Source organism: Lobosporangium transversale (genome assembly GCF_002105155.1).
Source record: "Lobosporangium transversale strain NRRL 3116 chromosome Unknown BCR41scaffold_20, whole genome shotgun sequence".
NCBI classification, from domain to species: Eukaryota; Fungi; Mortierellomycota; class Mortierellomycetes; order Mortierellales; family Mortierellaceae; genus Lobosporangium; species Lobosporangium transversale.
The window spans coordinates 370,215-390,975 of record NW_019028998.1 but is presented as its reverse complement, the minus strand read 5'-3'; the positions used below and the strand labels follow the sequence as shown (position 1 = coordinate 390,975).

General features: G+C 40.9%; 8 protein-coding genes across 8 annotated transcripts; 5 read left to right on the top strand and 3 right to left on the bottom strand.

Moving 5' to 3' along the window:
* Positions 1-45: 45 nt before the first annotated feature.
* Positions 46-1,410, top strand: BCR41DRAFT_323128 (E3 ubiquitin ligase complex SCF subunit sconC). The gene is made up of 5 exons (XM_022021501.1): positions 46-453; positions 605-780; positions 888-957; positions 1,035-1,120; positions 1,335-1,410. Exons 1-5 carry the CDS (start codon positions 321-323, stop codon positions 1,353-1,355), a joined length of 486 nt encoding a protein of 161 aa, XP_021881065.1. The 5' UTR covers positions 46-320; the 3' UTR covers positions 1,356-1,410.
* Positions 1,411-2,140: 730 nt separating this feature from the next.
* BCR41DRAFT_396654 (hypothetical protein) lies at positions 2,141-2,796 on the bottom strand (the record flags this gene model as incomplete). The annotated part of the gene is made up of 2 exons (XM_022028828.1): positions 2,141-2,541; positions 2,640-2,796. The coding sequence occupies 2 exons, from the start codon at positions 2,794-2,796 to the stop codon at positions 2,141-2,143; spliced, it is 558 nt and encodes a 185-aa protein (XP_021881064.1).
* Positions 2,797-3,111: 315 nt separating this feature from the next.
* On the bottom strand, positions 3,112-6,164 carry BCR41DRAFT_406918 (hypothetical protein; the record flags this gene model as incomplete). Its single annotated transcript, XM_022029398.1, has 5 exons — positions 3,112-3,657; positions 3,748-3,862; positions 3,959-4,194; positions 4,477-4,658; positions 5,907-6,164. The coding sequence occupies 5 exons, from the start codon at positions 6,162-6,164 to the stop codon at positions 3,120-3,122; spliced, it is 1,329 nt and encodes a 442-aa protein (XP_021881063.1). The 3' UTR covers positions 3,112-3,119.
* A 3,304-nt stretch (positions 6,165-9,468) lies between these two features.
* BCR41DRAFT_354344 (major facilitator superfamily domain-containing protein) lies at positions 9,469-11,938 on the top strand. The gene is made up of 2 exons (XM_022024301.1): positions 9,469-9,872; positions 10,082-11,938. The coding sequence occupies exons 1-2, from the start codon at positions 9,724-9,726 to the stop codon at positions 11,658-11,660; spliced, it is 1,728 nt and encodes a 575-aa protein (XP_021881062.1). The 5' UTR covers positions 9,469-9,723; the 3' UTR covers positions 11,661-11,938.
* A 594-nt stretch (positions 11,939-12,532) lies between these two features.
* On the top strand, positions 12,533-14,521 carry BCR41DRAFT_354341 (TLC domain-domain-containing protein). The gene is made up of 4 exons (XM_022024300.1): positions 12,533-12,711; positions 12,902-13,209; positions 13,685-13,881; positions 13,998-14,521. Exons 1-4 carry the CDS (start codon positions 12,546-12,548, stop codon positions 14,437-14,439), a joined length of 1,113 nt encoding a protein of 370 aa, XP_021881061.1. The 5' UTR covers positions 12,533-12,545; the 3' UTR covers positions 14,440-14,521.
* Positions 14,450-16,427, bottom strand: BCR41DRAFT_354339 (CRAL-TRIO domain-containing protein). The gene is made up of 3 exons (XM_022024299.1): positions 15,960-16,427; positions 15,215-15,509; positions 14,450-15,119 (listed from the first exon to the last, which is right to left on the bottom strand). The coding sequence occupies exons 1-3, from the start codon at positions 16,278-16,280 to the stop codon at positions 14,671-14,673; spliced, it is 1,065 nt and encodes a 354-aa protein (XP_021881060.1). The 5' UTR covers positions 16,281-16,427; the 3' UTR covers positions 14,450-14,670.
* A 445-nt stretch (positions 16,428-16,872) lies between these two features.
* BCR41DRAFT_79807 (hypothetical protein) lies at positions 16,873-17,821 on the top strand. The gene is made up of 3 exons (XM_022031023.1): positions 16,873-16,988; positions 17,111-17,224; positions 17,345-17,821. Exons 2-3 carry the CDS (start codon positions 17,177-17,179, stop codon positions 17,768-17,770), a joined length of 474 nt encoding a protein of 157 aa, XP_021881059.1. The 5' UTR covers positions 16,873-16,988; positions 17,111-17,176; the 3' UTR covers positions 17,771-17,821.
* Positions 17,822-18,203: 382 nt separating this feature from the next.
* On the top strand, positions 18,204-20,443 carry BCR41DRAFT_422429 (hypothetical protein; the record flags this gene model as incomplete). Its single annotated transcript, XM_022030154.1, has 4 exons — positions 18,204-18,280; positions 18,372-19,378; positions 19,500-19,584; positions 19,721-20,443. Exons 1-4 carry the CDS (start codon positions 18,254-18,256, stop codon positions 20,441-20,443), a joined length of 1,842 nt encoding a protein of 613 aa, XP_021881058.1. The 5' UTR covers positions 18,204-18,253.
* Positions 20,444-20,761: the final 318 nt, after the last annotated feature.

Here is a 20,761-nt window from a genome sequence, read left to right as displayed (position 1 = left end):
GTGTTGAACTGACTAAAAAAAGGGTTTCATTCTTTGGATTAAAATGTTTAACAGAATGCTTGAAATGAAAATGGAGCTTTACGAATGAATAAATTCAACGCGTTATTCCTCTCTCTCCCTTCTTTTACCTCAATGCATCAGTTGATATCAAGATGACAGTTCCACAGCATGAAAGTTTTGAGACTTCGCCCTGAGAAAGTGGTGGACAGGAACAAACCCTTTTTTTCATGTGACTGTGATCATAAAGAAAGCCAGAGAAGCCAACATGTCCTTACCATACATTCCTCTATCCCTCTACTCACCGAAAAGTAGCAATAATAATGTCATCATCATCACATTCACAGATCTTGCTCACATCCTCTGAAGGCACAGAGTTTTTAATCGACCGCGACATTGCAGATAAGAGCATGCTTTTGAAATGCATGCTCGAGGACATTGGTGAAATTGGGCAAGGTAACAAACAAAGAGAAGACAAAAACAAACGCTGTAACATGCTGACTTTTGATCGTTAAGGACTAGTAAATACTGGATTGACCGATATGTTATTAAAAGAGGAATGGCGTCTTCAACTTTTCTCTTTCTTGATTATATCTGTTCATATTAGCTATACCCTTGCCCAATGTCTCAGGACCGATTCTTACAAAAGTAATCGAGTATTGCACACATCATCGCAATAACCCCAACTTTCAAAGCGCTAATGATGATGCTGCAGCAGATATTGGGGAATGGGATCTTGAATATTGTAAAGTTGACCAAGGGACACTTTATGAACTGATTTTGGTAACAACAACTTTATTATTATTATTATTATTTGCAAACTGATGAAAATGATGAGGAGCATGAAGAGCTATTTTTCTTAAATGGGCTCGTCTTTTCATATTTTGTAGGCTGCCAACTACCTTGATATTAAACCACTCTTGGACTTGACTTGCAAAACTGTCGCTAACATGATCAAAGGTACCCATTGTTTCAATTAGTCTTCATATTGTATGGATATGTTATGCTAACTCATCTCCCGACTAAAAATAAATTAGCAAAAACGCCAGAAGAAATTCGAAAGACCTTCAATATCACGAACGACTTTACGCCAGAAGAAGAGGACCAAGTGCGCCGTGAAAATGGTAAGCAACGCGAATCTTCAATCCTCCCTTTCACTTTCATCTTTCAAGTTCAAATTTAACTAACTAGATTATGTCTACCTAATTCTTAGTGAGTTTTTTGTACCTTAGGATACCTTTACAAGATAAACCTCAAGATTTTTCTTTTTTCTTTTTTTTTCTTACTAACAAGTGCATGTGATGCCTTTTTATTTTCATTTTTTTCTGGATACTTAGAATTGGGTCGATGAAAAGTAGAATTTTATGTCAGGAAAGAAGAAGAACACCGAATAAAACCGAGAATACAAATTTTTGCATGAATATTTTTTTGTTGAAGAGGAAGAAGCCCTATTCACGAAAATACTTGAAGGGACCACATAATCATATTTGCAAGGTATAAAGGAGCATGTCATAGGAGCTTGCGTCTGGCGGACATGATTGAACTGTCCGAGACGTTTTCCATACTCCCAAGACCTTCTCCTAAAGCTTTGGCAAGTGTGGCCTAATTATGACAAAAAAAAAATTCCGGCATACTTTGTGTTAAATTTATCAACCTAGTGCTTCATGGAACAGTGTTCAAAACCAGGAGTGATTGATGACCCCATGACATTGAGTATGCAATGCACTAGGTGACCTCAGGATCCTCCTCAATGTAGGCGACACGATTTTGCCAAATGGCTTGATAAAAAAACATCTCCATACGTTCCAGTGTACTTGCTGTGAAGACCTCTCCATATACATATAACGCCATTTGTCTTTATAAACATCTACATTGCATTTACTCTCTCAATCAAGGAAAGCTTGATTGTATTATTGAAACTCTTATCGGATTTGAATGCACAATTGACGCTCAATTTAGTGGTCTTTCCATCTTCAAACTCGAAATACAAAGCATCTGGCATTTCCACAAAAGAGGTCGAGAAGACAGGGTTATCAATTAGGGGAGTACGATTTAAATTTGCTTTTTCTGCGGGCTGGTCTGTGCGTTCCCATTCTTTGATCCAAGTCGCATAAAATGCTTGAATGATCAATAAAAATAAAACTCAAATCAGCTCGAAGGACCATCCAGTATCAGACTCCCCCACGAAGGAAACCGCTGTGGGGCTCGAGTTTTGCATCTGTAGACGAGCATTCATCTGTAGACGAGTATTCATAAGCTCAACTCGGAGTGTCACAGTGTAGATGGTGCTCAACTGCGGGATCAGATCCTTCGAGTATGTGATGAACTCACCTCTGGCATTCACGAGGGTGACCTCGGTGATCGGGTAGCTGAGAGTACTAGCTGAGTGGTGAGACATATCACTCATATGCATATATAAGCAACAAGACGAAGTCGCTTCATATTCATTGATAATGGGCGGATAATACCTTGCACTTTCGATTCCCATGATAGGATCACCTCCATAGCGGATCTGTATGTGCATGCTCAATAAACGAGAGGTAACTGTAGGAATACAAACTAGGATGCGTCAAGGAATTCAACATGTTCGTGCATGTTTGCAGTGTTGGGATGAACATTTGATGGCAAGCACATAAGCGGACTCTGAGTCCTCAGCTTTTGTTCCCATTCAATGATCATGACCCCAGTCTCAAGCGTCACTTCCAAGCGCCCCAAGCACCCATTGGTGATGAAAGGTACGGCCTTTGGTCGGCCCATGCTCGCACGATGGGCTTCTTTGTTACTAGCATTGGGTAGCATGAGACGGTTTCTGGACTAAATGTAATGTCTGAATAAACTTGCTTGCATTTAATGCTACGATGAAACACTAAAGCGACAGTAGACGTCCTTGCGTTCATTGACCGAGTTACCGAGCAACCTCCTCCTGCCCCATCACATCTGCCTTCACTTACTTCTACCGCACCAAAGAACAAATGTAAAGGCTAGTATGTGCATCGTACACTATATATTTATTTTATTAATGTATTTTCGGAACCTCAAGTACCATTGATGACACACAGAGGAGAGACGTCAACAATTGAGCGAGACATGCAATCTTCTTCTTTCGTGTCGTTTGCCCTTTTTCAATCATATAAACCTGTGTACGCTGGTCGAAGCTGTCTCTGGATATAATTGGAGAACGTGCTTGCGGGAGTCCCAAAGAATGCAGCGGATTTCGCCACCACCATTGCATCTACCATCGGAATCAAAAAATTGGCCATCAATGTCCCATCTTCAGGATTCCGGAACTGGTGCAAGACCTCCAGATCCTCTGAGAAGTCATCTAGTGAAAAGACACAATCGAATGTCCTGAATAGCCTGTTGAAAATTGGGTTTGCTCGTGGCTGGTGAGCATCCGTCGCCAGGTAGATGGGCGTGAACCGACCATTGGAACGACGTAGTTTCCTGACCGAAGGGGAGTTAGAGAGCAAGTTTTTGTCAGAGGGGGTTGCTTCCGATGGAGTAAAAGCACGTTGGTCCTGTTGTTGTTCGTGGTAATGGATCGGATATGGAGGGGGTTGAGCAGGTTGCTGTTGCTGCCACTGCTGCTGTTGCCTGAGCTGATTTTGTAATTTCCGGTGGTGGTTGAGGGCCAAAGCTCGACATTGTTCAATCGTTAATCTGTCTTGCACCTTTGTATCCTCGGTCAAAAACGTGTTACCATAGTCTTGATTATCAAGATCATCGTTGTCCTCGATTCCCATCTGCCACATAAGCTCTTGGCGGATATTTTCAATCGTGTCGCGCGCTGCCAATGAAAAATGACCATCAGACATTCGGACATGAACCCCTACAAAGCCAACTTCCATAGAATCCAAAAAAGATGCTGAGTGAGATGATGAAGAAATTGGTCGCTGTTGCTGTTGCTGCTTCTTTAGGTTTTGCTCCAGCCTTCCGGTTATTCTGTTGACAATTTTTTGACTGGTGGTTTGTAAAATATCTGTTTGGAGAATCAAATGATCCCGAATCATCAACAACCAGGCTTTGCTCTCCAAAGAATCGATACTAATACGCCCTGTACCGAAGATTGAGCCCAGGTGAATCAACCGTTCCGGTCGACCCTTCAGCCACTCGATCGTGAACTCCTGTCTGAACTTGGGTCTCGTTCTAATGGATTCATTTGCCATTGGATTTTCTGTAAACCGATAGTCATAGAGACTTGTATCATCAAATATTAAAATATCTCCTATGGAGCGGAGTAATGGAACTTTTCTCTTTTCGTCCTCTTCTTCTTCCTCTTCCTCTCCTGCATCCCCATCGGTATCCCCCGTAGCTTCGTCGCTATCTGAATCTCCTTCAGAATCCGAGTCTTTATTACTAACATTGCCTCCAGTGCTGCTATCGCTTTCTTTCTCTTGCCCGTTATCCAAAGGTCCTGGAGTCTCCACTTTAATAGATCCTGGGCATGCATTACGTTCAGTAGAGCTGGCTCCATCACACTTGGGCATGTTCGTTACTTCCTCCGTGGGTATTGTGAGATTGAATCGAGCTGCGAGGTAGGTCATTGCCATAGAGTCACGAGTCAAAATACGGACATAACGGCGAAGCGGATTTAGATCAAAGAATAAATCCCAATCTGTCATGGTCCATGACTCGTATTGCAAGCATGCCGCAGGTAGTGGCTCCCACTTTACGCTGTGCCGCTGTAGTTCGGATCGTGGTGCTGTTTCGATTGGCAGCTGTTGTATCGGTATGGGGTCGATGATTACCGATTTCTGTTGCATTTGAGGCCTCGATGCGCTTTTAAGCTGTTGTTGCTGTTCTTCTTGACCAAGAAGTTGCCTTTGCCGCTTATCAAGCTTTGATGTATTATCCTGAAAAGGGTCTCGAACCTGGGCTTGTGGTATCCCTTGATCAGCGTATGATAATGATCGCTCGTCCTTCATCTGGTTTGGATAGCTCCGTTTTATCGCTGGCGCGTAAAGGGATAATGAAGCCGCATTGGGGCCACCCATTGTTCTTCGAGCCAACATTCGATCCCAACCCCTGCCGCGCCTCTGTAGATGAGGTTGTTGTTGGCGTGAGGGAAAATATTTGGACCTCCAATCAAGCTCATCCTCGACCTTATCAGCCGGGTCTTCATCGTCTTCCAGGCCATCACTAGTATCTACCGGAATGCCAACGAAGCTGTCGTAATCATCGTAATCATCAAGGTCATTATCCATTTTATCGGCTCGATATGCCTCCTTCCCGGTTGTCGTCCAGCCTAAATTAGGTTCTTTCTCTTCTGACGTACTATCCTCCTTGTGACTTGAGATACTTTGACCAAAAGTATAATCAATTGAGGCTTTTAGCTGTTCCATGCTGTCCTCTTCAGCATTCTCGCTTTCACTCATTTTTTGCTTGTTCCCTGGCGCTTGGCCATGTTGTAGCCCATTGATAGCATGCTTTCTTTCACCATCCTTTTCTTCATTTTCGGTTATCAGTCTTGCGTTTTCCTGGTCAAATTGGCCTTCATCCAAGAAAGATGGCCTCTTGTCGTTCTCATCTCTATCATTCGCTCCTTCACTATCAACCATTACTGTTGTATCGAATTGAGAAGCTGTATCCTGCATTACATTGTCTTTGACTTCGTTTACCAAGACAACCCCCTTCATATTCGGTGTGTCCTCGCTACTATTGTCCGGATCATTCAATGCTACGGGGCCTTCGCTTCCAGAGCTGGACAGACTACCGTCTTTAGTGCTTGTAACTGGTGAAAGGGAAGGATCGATGGCCGCTACCTGTTCTATCCGAGCGGAAACCTCATTGTACCCCAATTGCTGTGCGTGATGATGATACTGATCAAACAATGGCTTCGTACCTGGGTGGTACTCCTCCTGTTCTAAAGCGTACTGTGGCTGTTGAGGTTGTTTCTGCTCATTTAAAACGGCCTCATCATGTTCTTTTTCTTTTTGACCCTCAATGATCGCACGACAATGCTCTAGCCCAATCTTGGTCTGATAAAGCAACCGTGCATGCAATTGTCGGAATGTCAACCATGGCATTGGAGGGCCTAGGTAAACTTTGGGTAAGATCAGTGTCCTGTTCAAAAGCCTTGCCAATAATAATGCATTTTCGAGTTCTGTCCTTTGGTTATGAAACCCTGAATGCGGCAAGAAGGTAAGATACTTTGTGTTTGGGTCCATGTCTATATCATTGTCCTTTGGCGCCTGAAGCTTTTCTTTCGGCTGTCCCTGCTCTTGCTTGCCAAGGGATGATAGGGCTAGGTCTAAGTACCCAGGTCGATAGGATGTGATAAGATGATCTGGTAAAGGTTTCAACTCAATTCCTTCAACAAGCTTGCGTTGCTCTAGGAGGTATCTGTATCCTGATCCAGCGCTATTGCTACCTGACATCAATCCAGCTGCATTTATTTCAGTATCAACATGGCCAGCATTTACAGAAGGGTCGCTTGATCTAGTGAGTATATCGTCGCTACTTTGAAGACTTGCTGAGTTAGAGCGGATATGTTCAAACTCGGGGCCATCATCTGTCAATGAGATTGGGGATGATAATTTATGATATGCTCGGAAAGCGAGATCTTTGGACAGCGTCGGGAGTGAAGATGGTGAGAAGATAAAAAGTGCAAGAAAGATAAAATTGATAAGCGGCACTAAAAGGACTAAGAATCGTCGTCGGAACGCGATAAGTGACATCTTCAAAATCTCTGTTAATGAAATTGTAAAATTAGTGAATCGTTCTCGAGGAAAAGAAAATGAGAAAATAAATAAGCGTCTGTCAATTAAAGCTTCAATATAGCTGTAAAAATGTAAAAAAAAAAAAGCGTCGGTACAGGATGACCCCATCCATTTCATCATATACTCTACACACACCCGCAGGAAAAGGAATCAACAGGAGTTCGGTCTGGAAGAAGAATGCACTCCGTGCAAAAAAAAAAAGGAGGCGGTCGATTAAAAAGCTGCTTCCTTTCCATTCTGGTCAGACGGAATTTGTATAGTTTATACCAAGAACAGGAGGGAAGCAACGTTATAAAGTGTGCTGTTAATCGCACTCCTTGAAAGGAGAATCAAGGTGGTTACAGGGTCATCATTAAAGTTGAGGCTACGCATGAAGCGTCTCAAATGATCGCTGTACCCATTTTTTGAATTATACAGGCGGGCTGTCCCATACTCGGAATGAGATTTTGGTCTGATTGGGCGTTTTGTTATTGTTGGAGCCTCTTGAAGACGTGATACCCAATTGTATTTTTTCTGTCACTCTGTAAATCGAGTGAAGTTGAGTTAGCTAGTGTTATATAATCCTATAATGGTTTTACTAAAGAATCTCTCATCTTGTTCATGTTAGCTTCATCGCAACAGCCGATTACCAAAAACAATGGAGAATTTGTAAACTGCCAAACTCGCGACTATTAAGAAACCTCCACTAATAGAACTACGGCTGTGTGGAGCCTCCTTTCCTTCTCTTTTTTTTCCGAGTTCATTTGAAAGACCAAATATTTTTGAACACAAAAAAAAGAGATGTTGTTATGGTGTTTTGGCTCAAGCAAAACTTTAACCATGTAACACCTACTGAGGGGCCCAGGACATTGTTTGTTAGTTGTTCAGTGACTCTTCTACGGACATTTGTTTACAGTGGCCCAATGACAGGTTGAGACTGGAAGGCATTTAACTTTTTAGGTTTGTTTATTTTCATAGTCGAACAGAGTGTCAACAAAAGTATATATATATATATATACATGCCATGTACACATGACAGAATGACGGAAGGCAAATACATCCCCCGCGTGGATGTTTATCTGTGTGTGACCAAGATGAAATGTAACCATTAGATGTTCAGGTTGTTTTTACAGGACCAGCTTACCCTTGCCAATTGCTTGAGCAGCGAACTCAACTCGATTTAGGGTAGGCTGGCATCAACTGTTAGATGGATAGCTTTCGTCACTGAAACAGTGGCATGGAACAAATAGCATTGACTAACATGATTCTGTTACATTTGTAACGTAATAAAAAATCCACACAAACATATACATGTATAAATATATATATATATATAATGCAAGCAAAACAAAGAAACAAAATAACAAACATGCAAGCAAGGGATGAGAGATAGTCTAACAAAAAAGAGATGGCCCAGCATGCAGAGGCGCCTGAAAGCCTTTCTTTCACCTGGGCTCTACACTCGGCTAGTGGATAGTAGGAGAGGATTTATTGTTACGGATCCATGAGTGAGGTCGATCAAATGAGTCGGAAGCTAGGCCTGATCTCGTTCTAGCCCAATCTTTTTGTAAAGCATTGGCTTGCCATTTTTAAAATTAATGGTAATCATGAATGCGTTTTGTTTAAAAGGAACAGTTCAGCTGAGCCGCTAAATCAACCAAGATTCTTCTTTTTTGTTTCTAGTCGATCGCTGTACCCTCACGAGCAAGTGCCCGATCGAAAAGCGACAGATCGAACCTTTTTTTTTTTTTTTTGGTTCGTGTGTTCATAGAAAGATAGATCATAATTGCGAAAGCATCAACATGAATAAAGATTAAAAAATTAAACAACGATGTTCTTTTCTTCTTCCTCTTCCCTCTTTTTTTTTGTACTAGTGTCCTCTCATTCAGTTCATTTATCAGCGCTCGTAGTCCAGAGCTAACATCGGCAAGAGAAAGGATCAGATAAGTCATGATTTGTTATTTTATACACTGCCCTTTTTATTAGTTTGGGTTAGTGAGTGAGCGGATACAAAATTAATAAATTGTTTATCAGATAAGGTTCACTGAAAACGGCGTGGGCGCGAAAATTTTTTAAAGTTCATTGCATCTGATAACTCAGACTGAGAAACAAAACATCCATCCAAAGGGTGGAGATGTGTCTATGACATACACAAGTGAACTGCAGTGCGTTATACTCCCTGCTCTACCCGAAGCAAGCCATGCAGGTTCTTGCCGCATTCGGGCTAAGTCTTTTGAGAGTTGAAAAGCTTTTTTTTTTTTATTTTTATTTTTATTTTCAGTTAATGGAAACCTTCTCATCCTTCCATCATCCGTTTTCACTCTCGCTCAAAGTCCCGTCGCAGGGTTTATTCATTTTCTAATATATACATATACATTATAACACTTACTTCTGAAGCGTACATCAAATTCTTTAGCGAGGATACCATGGAAAGAATCAATAATGTTCCTTCTGTTGTAGCTCAGTTTTTTTTTTTTTTTTAAGATCAGTTTCAGCATTCGGTGTCACTTACGTTTTGTCAACATGGATTTATGATATATATATACTTTTCTAATAATTGTATAGGTTGCATCTGATAAAAAAACCGCCAATGGTCTGGACTTTTTTTTTTTTTTTTTTTTTTTTCTTTCTATCAGATAACAAGTCAACTTTAAGCCACTCTTGAAGGGTATACTAAAGCCAGATGCGGAATAGAATCGGGCTTTATTTTCCTATTACTCTCCTCTAACTCAAGAGCCGCCATTAAACTCCCACATTAAGCATTAGCATCTATAAAAGTACCTCTCTCATATGTGATTTTCCTCTTTCTTTCTCCTTCTTTTTTTTCTTTTTCTTTTTCTTTTTTTTTTCTCCTTTGCCTCTTCACTCCACTTCAAAGAGTCCCTTGGTTCCACCTTTCTACTCTCCACATCATCCTCTCTTTCACCGAAACGCTCTTGTTCGTGATCGAGCTATCTTTCTTTAGTCTTCGCAAGAGCACTCACGCACAACCTTACGCTTTTACGTTCATACTATTCATCTCTCCATCATGAACTCTACTAACTCAGAGTTAAAGGGAGAGGAACCTCATTTCCAAAACAACGTGGACCAGCAACCAGACGGACGCGATGCCACTATTTCAAAGATTCTGGATCGCTCCCTCTTCAGCCGCAAAGAATACTTATTTCTTGTTTCTGGGTAAGCCACTCCATTCATATTTTTCATGCCTGTCTCCTGAGCTATTTCAGTGACCTTTTTATACAGAACTTCTATTTGCCTGCTATCATACTCGGAGCCTTGATTTCTAACAGAAAGCTCTGTATCCGAACTTTTTTATTTTTGTTTTTTTTATTTATTATTATTATTATTATTATTATTATTTATTTATTTATTTATTTTGCCTGCAGAGTGTTGATTCAGGCCTTCATTTACTCCTTTGAGGTCAACTTAATGTACAACTGCCAGGGAGCTATTGTTGCCCGTTTTGAGGAGTCGTCGCGTATCAGTATCCTCCCCACGATCCTTCAAATTTTGTCTGCTGCTCTGGTTCCCTTCTATACCAAGGTTTCGGATGTTGTAGGTCGTGCTCAGGCCTTGACTGTTGCCATGATCTTTTATTTGATCGGATACACAATTCAGGGCACTTCTGTAGCATTCCTGCAGTACGCTCTAGGTCAGATCGCGTACGGAATTGGTTCGACCGGTATGCTGACTTTGACACAGGTTTTGATTGCCGATACCACTCTTCTTATGAATCGTGGTATTGTCTTTGCTCTTTGGGACTTGCCCTCTGCCATAAACATCTTCACAACTCAACCATTGACTGACCCTTTGACCGCTCCTGATAAGAACTGGCGTATGGTTTATGTCATCATTGGTGTTCTTTCTGCCATTGGAGCTATTGCCATCTTGACTCCTCTTTGGTATTTGCAAAAGAAAGTTGAGCGCAAAGGCCAAAGCGTTAAGCGCCGCTCGATTCTTTGGTTGTTGCACGAGTACGATGTAATTGGAGCTATCTTGATCACTGCTGGAATGTCTCTGACTCTTTTGCCCATGATTTTGGCCCAATCCTTTGAGGGTAACTGGAAAAACGGCAAGATTCTGGGCATGTTCATAAGTGGTGTTATTTGTTTGGCGCTTTTGGCTTTCTGGGAGATCAAGTATACAAACAGGCCCATTATGCCCATGCGTATCTGGGCTAACCCTACTTGCTTTGGAGGTCTTGTCGTCAACTTCTTTATGACTGTCATGGCCGCGATGAACTGGCAATACTATACCTATTACCTAATGATTTCACGTGATCGTACCTATGGTCAAGCCCTGTTGCTCGAACGTGGTTATCAAGTAGCCTATCTGGTCTTCCAGCTGTTGACCTCCCTTGCCATGAGACGCTTCAACACCATCCGTCCTTTTGTCTGGGTTGGCATTGTTGTACACACGATCGGTATCGGCCTCATGATCCCCGCTCGCCTGCCTACTTCTTCGGATGCCTTTGTCGTCATCTCTCAGACTCTTGTCGGTGCTGCTGGTGGTATGGCCAATATTGCCAGTTCTGTCGCTGTCACAGGTGCGGTTGATAGGAAAGACATTGCTATCCTCATTGGTGTGACTCAAATTTTGGGATCTTTCGGAAGCGCTTTCGGAGGTGCCTTAGCTGGAGGTGTCTGGACCCAGTATTTGCCCGGCAAGTTGCGCCAGTATGTAACTGGCCCTTATGATGAGAGGTTGGCTATGGACTCCCCCATTCTCTACATCCCTACTTTGGATCCTACCACCAAGGGACAGGTTATCCGGGCTTGGGGTGACTCCCAGATGTTAATGTCGATCATCTCTATGAGCTTGGCAGTATTTGCCTGTTTCTCTACGATCTTCATGAAGCATGTCGATCTTCATCAGGACCAGTTTGGCAACAACAACATGGAGAATGAGACCGAGTCCTCTGTTCCTGGTGCTATCGAGGAGAAGCCCCAAAAGTCTGAGCTTTAAAAAAGCCAATGCTTGCATACAAAAAAATACACTGAGATGTGCGTTTAGTTCCTCTCTAGCGCACAATATTCCCCAAACTTCACTTTTTATACATCATTTTCATAATTTTGCTGCTCGTTAGCTCGTTAGTATCATCATAGTATAGCCCTCCGAAGGATGTAATAAGGCAAAATAGCATTAATATATCTTGTTTCTGTAGCATAATTATAATCTGTATCTTGTGATCAATGTCGATAACTTCTTGTCACATTTTGGGATGAACAAAGAAAAAGTAAAAAGCGAATTGAAAGCCGTTGATCGCCTATGAAAGTGAGTATTCAGGCGTTCGCTTTTAGGAAGTAAATGTTGATTGACCTACAATGGTCTTTAGTCATCCAAGTTCTGTCATTTCTTTTATTTGTCTTTGCTTTCAGGGTTCAAAAAATATAAACATGTGCATAACGACTGCATGTTGCGCATCAATCTTTCGCAAAATAGATCTGCCTGAAAACAAAATAATATTTGATCATTGAAGAGAGCAAAACACATGGCATGATTTTTTTTTTTTTTTTTTTTTTTTTTTACATGGCATGATTTCAAGGAATACAAATAGAACCAGATTGCATGGTTGCATGGAATGGTATTTATACTAGTTGTGCTTTTCATCTCTCTGCATCATTTACCATAAGACAGGTAAGAAAGAGGATCAAGTCTAGTATAAAAGCGTCTTTTCTGGAGTATTTGAAAAATGGACATTCACCTTTTATCTTTCTCTCTCTCTCTTTCTTTCTTTCTCTTCCTTTTTTCTTATTCTCGTTCACTACCGCTTCAATTGCTCCTATCTCTCTCTCGTTCTCGTCTCTGTGTCCCTTGTTAGACTCTTTTTTTTTTTTTTTTTTTTTACTCATGGCGGCCTCCTCATTGAGACAGCCTCATGGCAGTGCTCATGTACTCGCATCGACTGAGAAGCAAGCTTCTAGTAACTCAGCAGGACTGTTCACCCAACAACAGCAATATGGCCAGCAACAACGCAGAAAGGGGTTCTTGGGAACATTAGACAGACACCAGATTGGTAACGTATTTGCTTTTGCTTGAAATAGCATTGACAGTTGTAAACAAATGAAACCCTTTTCAGGAAGAGCAGGTTTTATTCATTTATCCGCAACCCCTGGGGTTTTTTTTGCCGCCATTTTGACACTCCTTTATTTATTTTTATTAACCCTATTACTTTTTTGTCCTTTGGACATAAAACAATCTACTAGATGGCCCTCTGTTCTTCATCCTCACCATCATGAGTATCTATGTCTTGTTTCCGACCTCTTTTGCAAAGAAGTTTTTGTTCTTCCAGGAATATGATGCCATAACAGCCACTTACGAAAAATCGTGGAACGATACATATTTTGTAATCTTCTGGGTGGCAGCATTCACATTTTTAAGGGCCTCGGTCATGACTTATATCTTGACGCCCATGGCTCGAAATCTCGGCGCTAACAGTGAGCGATCTGTGGTTCGATTTGCAGAGCAAGGATGGATCTGTATCTATTACTCTTGCAGTTGGGTCCTTGGCATGGTAAGAAACAACAGCCGTAAAACAGAAAAAAAAAAAAAAAAAAAAAAAAGAAGGTTATTTATTAAGCCTAGTTGAAGCTTCAAAAAAAAAAAAATCCAATTTCAAAGGGAGACAGCTAAAACAACGCAATATGTACCTCTTTGTGAGAGCAAAATACAAGACAGCGCAGTTCGTGACACAAAAAGAGACACGCATTTCTCATACCATACACAAACATCCAACATACCTTGAGCGTTCGATCAATATCAAATCATTTTTCATCAGAAGGAGAAAAGATGACAAGCTTTGAATAGATAGATTAATGGGAGGACAGGAAGGAAGAAAAAAAAGAAAGAAAGAAAGGATCTTTTCACTTGAAAGAGCTTCTTTGTTCCTTTGAACCTCTTTAAATTTCAAATTTTGGGTTAATCAATCAGTCCTTATGAAATGAATGCTTATCAGGAATTAACGTCCCCACTTGTTGAACTTGTGTTAGTACTGTATCCAATTGACTCCGACATGGAACAACTGGTTTGTTTGGTTTCATTCAGACCAATTCTTTCACGACTATCCACTCACAGCCTTGCCTGTCATCACAAAGTACTATTATTACCTCCAATTTGCGTTCTGGCTCCAACAAATGTTTGTCCTCTTTATTGAAGCACCTCGTAAAGACTTTTTGGCAACTGTCTGGTTAGTGTGATAAGCAATGATGTCATTGTTGAATTGTCTATTCTTTGTTCTTGGCTACAAGTGTAACTTTCCTAACCTATTGTTCCTGTTATGATTCCTCTTCTCTCATGTCTTAGCCACCATATTGTCACAGTGAGCTTGATTACTTTCTCATTGGCATTGAATGTGACAACGTTTGGTACTGCAGTGTTCGTATCGATGGATCTGGCAGATATTGTGCTATCGTTTGGAAAATGTTTCAAGTACATTGAAATGCCTGACAGTATCTGTGACCCCATCTTTGCGTGTTTCATGATCATTTGGATTTACACCCGCCATTTCTTGTATGGACACATTATCTACGCGTGGATTGTTTATGGTAGCGAGTACTACTCTCAATTGACGCATCGCGTTGTCATTGTCCTGTTGTTTACACTACAATCACTCATGTTCTTTTGGCTTTGGTCCATCTTCAGGATTGTCTACAAGATGTTTGCCACCAAAGGTGGCGTGGTAGACGATCGTAGTGAAGATGAAGAAGAATTGGCTGAGGATAACAGCAAGCGTAGGGATGTCTAAGAAAAATACCTCTTTTTTTTTTCTTTTCCTTATGGGGCTATTAATCTGTTTTATAATCATCTTTATTCAATCTGTAGTAACTAATCTTCAATAAAATAATATCATGTATATCGTATTTCTTTATGTTTTTGTTGAATCTATGAATATGAATTGAATAAAAGTATTTGGATTTGGGAGCCCTCTAGCCCTCTAGCCCTCTAGCCCTCTAGCCTTCTATCATTTATGAAGGTCTTATGAATCTGTATTAGGCTTAGTATCAGGGGCAATTGCAGCGACAGGGGCTCCTTGCTCAAGATTGCTTCTAGCCTCAGCCAAGACCCTGGAGGCTTCATTCCAATAGATCTCCTGATTGTATTCATAGCTTGATGAACCCCCGAAAGCTTGCTCAAGCATATCTTCAGGGATTACATCCAGCAGATTGACATTATCAGAGACCGACGAAGACGAGGACGATGATGAAGTGGGATGAGACACTGATGAGATTTTCTTGAACGGGGATGTTTTAGTGGATGTTGTAGTTGAAGATAGATCTGTTTCAGATGCAGTGGCAGAGGATGGAGTCGAGATCACAGTCGATTTAGGCTTTTGCTTTTTCATATCCACAAAATTAATCTTGGCTTTAGTGACAGGGTCAATGAAGGGTGAGATCAACTTGTAGAATGGGAAGAAGAACCATGGGGCTATAAGAAGCAAACGATTGATTGATTAGCTGTTCGTTCTCTTATTTTTTTTTTTTTTTTTTTTCTTTTTTTTTTTTTCTATTCACATATCTTACCATTGATAATATAGGCCTTGCCTAGACGCTCTGGGTAATGGCTTCCGAGGACATGAATAATCTCACGCGCAATCCCGACGCCGGGATTCTTGGTCATGGATGATCCTGCAAAGTCAATGATGATACAGAGGTTCTGAACACCCTCCGGCATCAAAGCAATCGCTGTCTCGAGATGAAAAACCACATGACGGATCTGTCGAATCGAGGCCGTCGTATTTTCTAACCGTGGCTTCATGTAGAGTAAAGGACGTGATTCCATGTCAAATCCAGAAACATATAACTTGCCAGGTTCAGTCTAGGATTGTTACAGCAACAATAACAAAAAAAAAAAAAAAAAAAAAAAAAAAGATTCGGGGAGGATCAGTCAGCATTATGCGCATAGCATGATATGCAAGCAGAAAGAAAAAAGATTTTGCACGATTCGAGATTCGAGTGGAAGGATTTCACTACTTCTAGTCTTCTTTCCTCCATAAGATCCGATGTTGTCTTGTTGCCCAGTTGAATTGTTGCCCAGTTGAATTGTTGATTATGTACAAAAAAACCTGTGTTCAGTTGTTTACCGTTTCTGTCTGTGCTCATCTTTTCTTTCCACGTTTTTACAACCCAAAACATTGGTTCCGTGAGAAATAATTGCGTAGATTCCTTTGTTCCTTTGTTCCTTTGTTTCATTCGTCTGATTCCAAATGCAATTGCACGTTGACATGTTGACATGGACATTAAGTGATTTTTATTTTTTAATCTTTACCTCAACCCAAAGACTTTCTTTATCAGGTATATCAGGTTTGAAATCCTCACGCCATTGGATCGAATCCTGAATAGCTTGTTTAGTATCATTAATATTCCAACGCCTGGCTTTGAGATACCGTAAAAGACAACGGTCATCGGCCCATCGACGTTGAGCCTCTGTTTTTGCGACCGCAGTATGAATTTGAGTGCGGAGAGTATTAAGAGCTGAGATTTGTTGGTCTGTCAGAGGTGCATCAGGAGCTGGACGCCGACATTCTGCAGAGAGTGTGAATCTTGGATAATATTTTGAAGAAGCCGAAGATGTATCAGGAACAGCCATATTTGTGAGTGTGAGAATCAATCAATAGAAAGAGTAGAGAGAGGGGAAAGTGAAGAAAAAAAGAGAGAGAGAAAGAGAAAGAGTTGCTAATAAAAAAGACTGCGCTCTGGACTACAAATGTAGATCAAAATCAACAGAGAGCGATCGATGATTGTCTATGATGTCTTTGCCACAATCAATTGGCAATTTATATATTGCCCATTTACGTTACAGTTTCGTGGAGCGTAGTCCAGACCATTGAGATGTGAATAAATTATTTTTTTTTTACTCTTTTTTTCCAGTTGGATCCAAGGCTTCACCGAATTCGGGAATTGCATTCTGCCGGCGGAGAAAGATTGAGACAACAAAAATAGACTGGTAACCATTTGTAGCACTGACCATGTAAAAAAATGTAAACATGAATCCTGCATCCAGACTATCGGGTTCGTTTTAGAAAGATAAAACGAACTAAGCGGTGAGAATCACCTGTCCTTAATTGTCGAATCAAAATTTCATTCGGAATCAGACATTCAACTATATACTTGATTTCTTTCTGTATTGATTGCTTATGACAGAAGAGTGGAAAGGACGACATGACGATGCACGAAGTAATTGCTTCGTTTTGTCTTAAGAGCACTGACCAGACTTTGGAGCTAAAGAAAGATGCGACACTCATCATCGGCCGTGGAACATTCAACCTTCCTTCAAATCATATTAGTCGCAAGCAAGGTTACTGAAAGGAAAAAAAAAAAAAAAAAAAAAAAAAATTCAATCATACTCAATGCGCATTTACAACGGCTGCTGAATCTGAAGACTTTTTATTATCGTTATTTTGTTTTATACGCCAATAGTCCAAATCGTATCTTCTGGAAGCGATGTGACCATCACACGACTAGGGACTAACCGCTCTATGTTGGATGGGGAAGTACTTCCGAAGGATACTCCTATCCCTATCTGCAAAAACGGTACTCTCACTTTACTTGAGGTATTGCTTTTGTTCTCTAATCATTTACCTGAGGGCCTATTGTTTTAGTCGATCTTAATCCTTTTTTTTTTTTTTTTTTTTTTTTGACGAAAACTTTAAGCGCGAATACCCTATTTCTATTGAATTACATCTTTCGGCGCCATCCAGCGGCAATAATATTAACGGCCACGCGGAAGACATTGAAAATATTGGTAGTATTGTGAAAATGGAAGAAATTAATATAAAAACAGAAGTAAGTGCATCAGTACCGGAATCGATCATTTCCGGTAAAGGTGTGCAGCGAGTTATCTACAACAGTGACGATAACAAGGATAAGGAATGGGAGGCGGATGACCATAGCATGTCTGAGGGCACATCGAACTCTGAGGCTGAATCTGAGCATCATGGAAACGAGACACTCTTTTCTTCTAGGAGAAAAAGGCACGCTGATATTTCCATCGAATCAAGCATCATCTGTGAAGATCTCTCGGACCTGGATAGCAGTTTTGACGGTGATAGAGGCGATATTTATAACATTAACGAATAAACCAGCAGATGCAGTTGCATAAGAAATAAATCTCTCTCCAGGTGGTTTTATTATTTTGACCCTTCTACAGACACTTTTAGCTTGAAATTTATAAGTCGTTTGACTTAAGAATTTGTTGTAACTTGATCCAATGGATATACTTTCATCCAACAGTGCTGTCTATTTACATGCCTCAACTGAGAATGAAATGGACTTTGTTGAGGCTTGACCTATTATGACGAGCCATGACATTCGTTGAGAAGCGATACTGTTTTTGACAAAAAAACTGCAACCACTTTCTAAGACAATGCAAAAGGTCAGGATTCATGTCTGTTGGTCAAGGTAAAAAAAAAAAGCAGTAGCAGTTTATTTTGGTCACGAGATCAACTTTAAATTTTGCCACTAAATGCAAAAAAAAAAAAATAGACGCTTCTCTTTCAACGTTCATTTGACAGCACATTTTATAATTGTATATTTATACATCCATCTTGTCATTCTTACAAAATGTCGAAAGTAAAGAATGCTAAAAAGGTATACATTGCTTTCCCTTTTCTTTGACCATGTCGCACCAAACAATAGTCCTTCTCATAAGTGGCACTATCGATGAATCGTAATATGATAGAGAGCTAAACGGGCCAAGCAGCGCGCACAGAACGAGCTTTGCGCTGTTGCTAGTGGCAATAGTCAACAGTCTGAAACATCATCTCAAACTGTGGCACCTTCAGCTTCATCACAATCTCCACTTTTAGTCTCGTCACAGAACCCCTCATTCGTCTCAACCCCTCCACCAACAACTGTGCATCTGGATCTTCACGAGGATAAGAAGGGCAAGAAGAAGCAAAACACGCCTCCTACTATAGCTTCCTCAACAAGCGCTAAAGAGACGCCCTCATCTTCGGAAACATGTAGAAAACTCACTTCTGATCCATCGTCATTATCGCAACAAAAGCCATCAATAACGAATCCTACCAATGATTCTAAAGCGTCTTGCAGTTACACATCAACTCTGGATGACAAAGCGCTCGAGTTGTTTGTAGCAAAGGAGGCTGAATCAGAGGTAGAGCGACTGCAGAAATTAGTAGTGAGGTTGCAAAAGGAGATTGAGTATAAAGATGCTATTATCGCAAAACTACGGTCTACAGAGGTAGAAGCTGGAGGAGAGTCAACTACTAGACCAGCCGCAGTAGATGTAGTCGATCATACCACTAGCGGTGACTCAAATGCTCAAATAACCTCAATAAGGCTACAGCAGCAACAAAAGCGCGATATGGCACTGCAGTGCAGCATCTGTGTCGATTACTTTTCATCACCTTTTACGATCGAATGCGGCCATACTTTCTGCTATGCCTGCTTGCACTCATGGATCGAAATCCACAAGTCATGTCCAACATGTCGGACTAAATTATTACGGAGACCAACTTTTTCGCTCAACATTCGTGAGCAAGTCCAGAACTCAATTGCCGGGCTCCTGGAGCCTGAACGTAAAGCTACCATGGCGAGGATAGAGGCAGATGAAAATAGTTTCAAACGTATTCAAAAACAGGGCGATATCTGGGCAGGGCTGTTCAGGCCCCTCAGTCTTGATGGACTTGGTAGCGGTACTGTTATTGATAAAGAGGATGGTGTGAGGTAAGCTTCAAAGGAAAAAAAAAAAAAAAAAAAAAAAAAAAAAAAAAAAAAGGTGATAAGAAATTCGACAGATCCCTTCGTAACGACCGTTACAACAAAAATTTGTTTTATGTTTTTGTAGACGTTGTGCAGTATGTGGATGGGAAGTTAGAAGGGGAGTATGTGTCAACTGTAGTACATTATTTAGTGGCGACGAGGATTCTGATGTAAGTCAAGAAAATACAGATCAAGAATCCGAACCCGACTCGTACGACTCGCATGACTCTTTTATCAACGATTACAGTGAAGGTGAAAACAATATAAGTGAGCCCAATCTGGATGTTGATGATCTCAGTCTATCAGACAGTTGACAACCATAGCGATTTTGATGACGAATATAGCAGAGCGAGGAGTCGCCGTATCAAACGCGGAGTATCACGATCCAAGCGGCCCTCCACACGGATCAGAACAAGAGGGTCACACAACAGAAGACTAAGCAAGGTGTCTCCAACAATCGTTCAGATTTCGGATGATAGCGAATCAGAACAGAGGGATAAAGGTGGTACTGATAAAGAGGAGAGGGGAAAAGATTCTGAAAGGAGCAAGGGTACTGAAGAAGTAAAAGAAGATGAGAGTACTGTAGTTGCCGCAATGTCAGCTAATCGGTCTAAAGGCTTGCTCCAGCGAAAGAGGCGTGCCATATGTATCTCGGACGATGACGACGAACTGAAGGACGCCAAAGGAAACGATAACAAGAGTGGAGCTGGAGAGGGTATTAGCAGTAATGGTGGTAGCACTAGCAGGCTTAAGGGCGTGAAAAGGGGTAAACTCGCAAAACAAGTCGTATTTGATAGTGAGTCTGAAGAATTATTGGTTAAAAATAAGGACAGGAAACAGAAGCAGAACAAAGGAGTCGGCAAGGGAAAGAGCAGGGCTGAAGAGAGCAGTGATGATATGGATGATACTGGTGATAGCGATAATACGGATGGTACTGATGATAGCGATGATGACTTTTTTAAATCGTCATCCTCACTGCGACGGAAGAAAAATCATCGTAGTGCTAATCTGGAAGCATTGTTTACATAGATATCGAGCCTATAAAAGGTTTTAAATTATTGATACTCTTGTATAATATGTCTTTGTTAAGCCTGCCCAGTTTTCGGGTAATTCGAGATTTGATATTCTTCTTACTTTCCACTCTATTTCATTTTATTCTGTCTAAAATGACCATTGCAGAGCAGGCAAAATATCTTAAGGGTCAGTAAGGCCCTGAACACTGCAGCGTGGGTTACTTGAAGTGCATGAAAAACTGTCCCTGTACTGTTGCGTTGAGGAATATTACGTGCGAAAAAAAAAAAAAAAAAAAAAAAAAAAAGCTGACACAATGCAATGAAGACTTTTTTT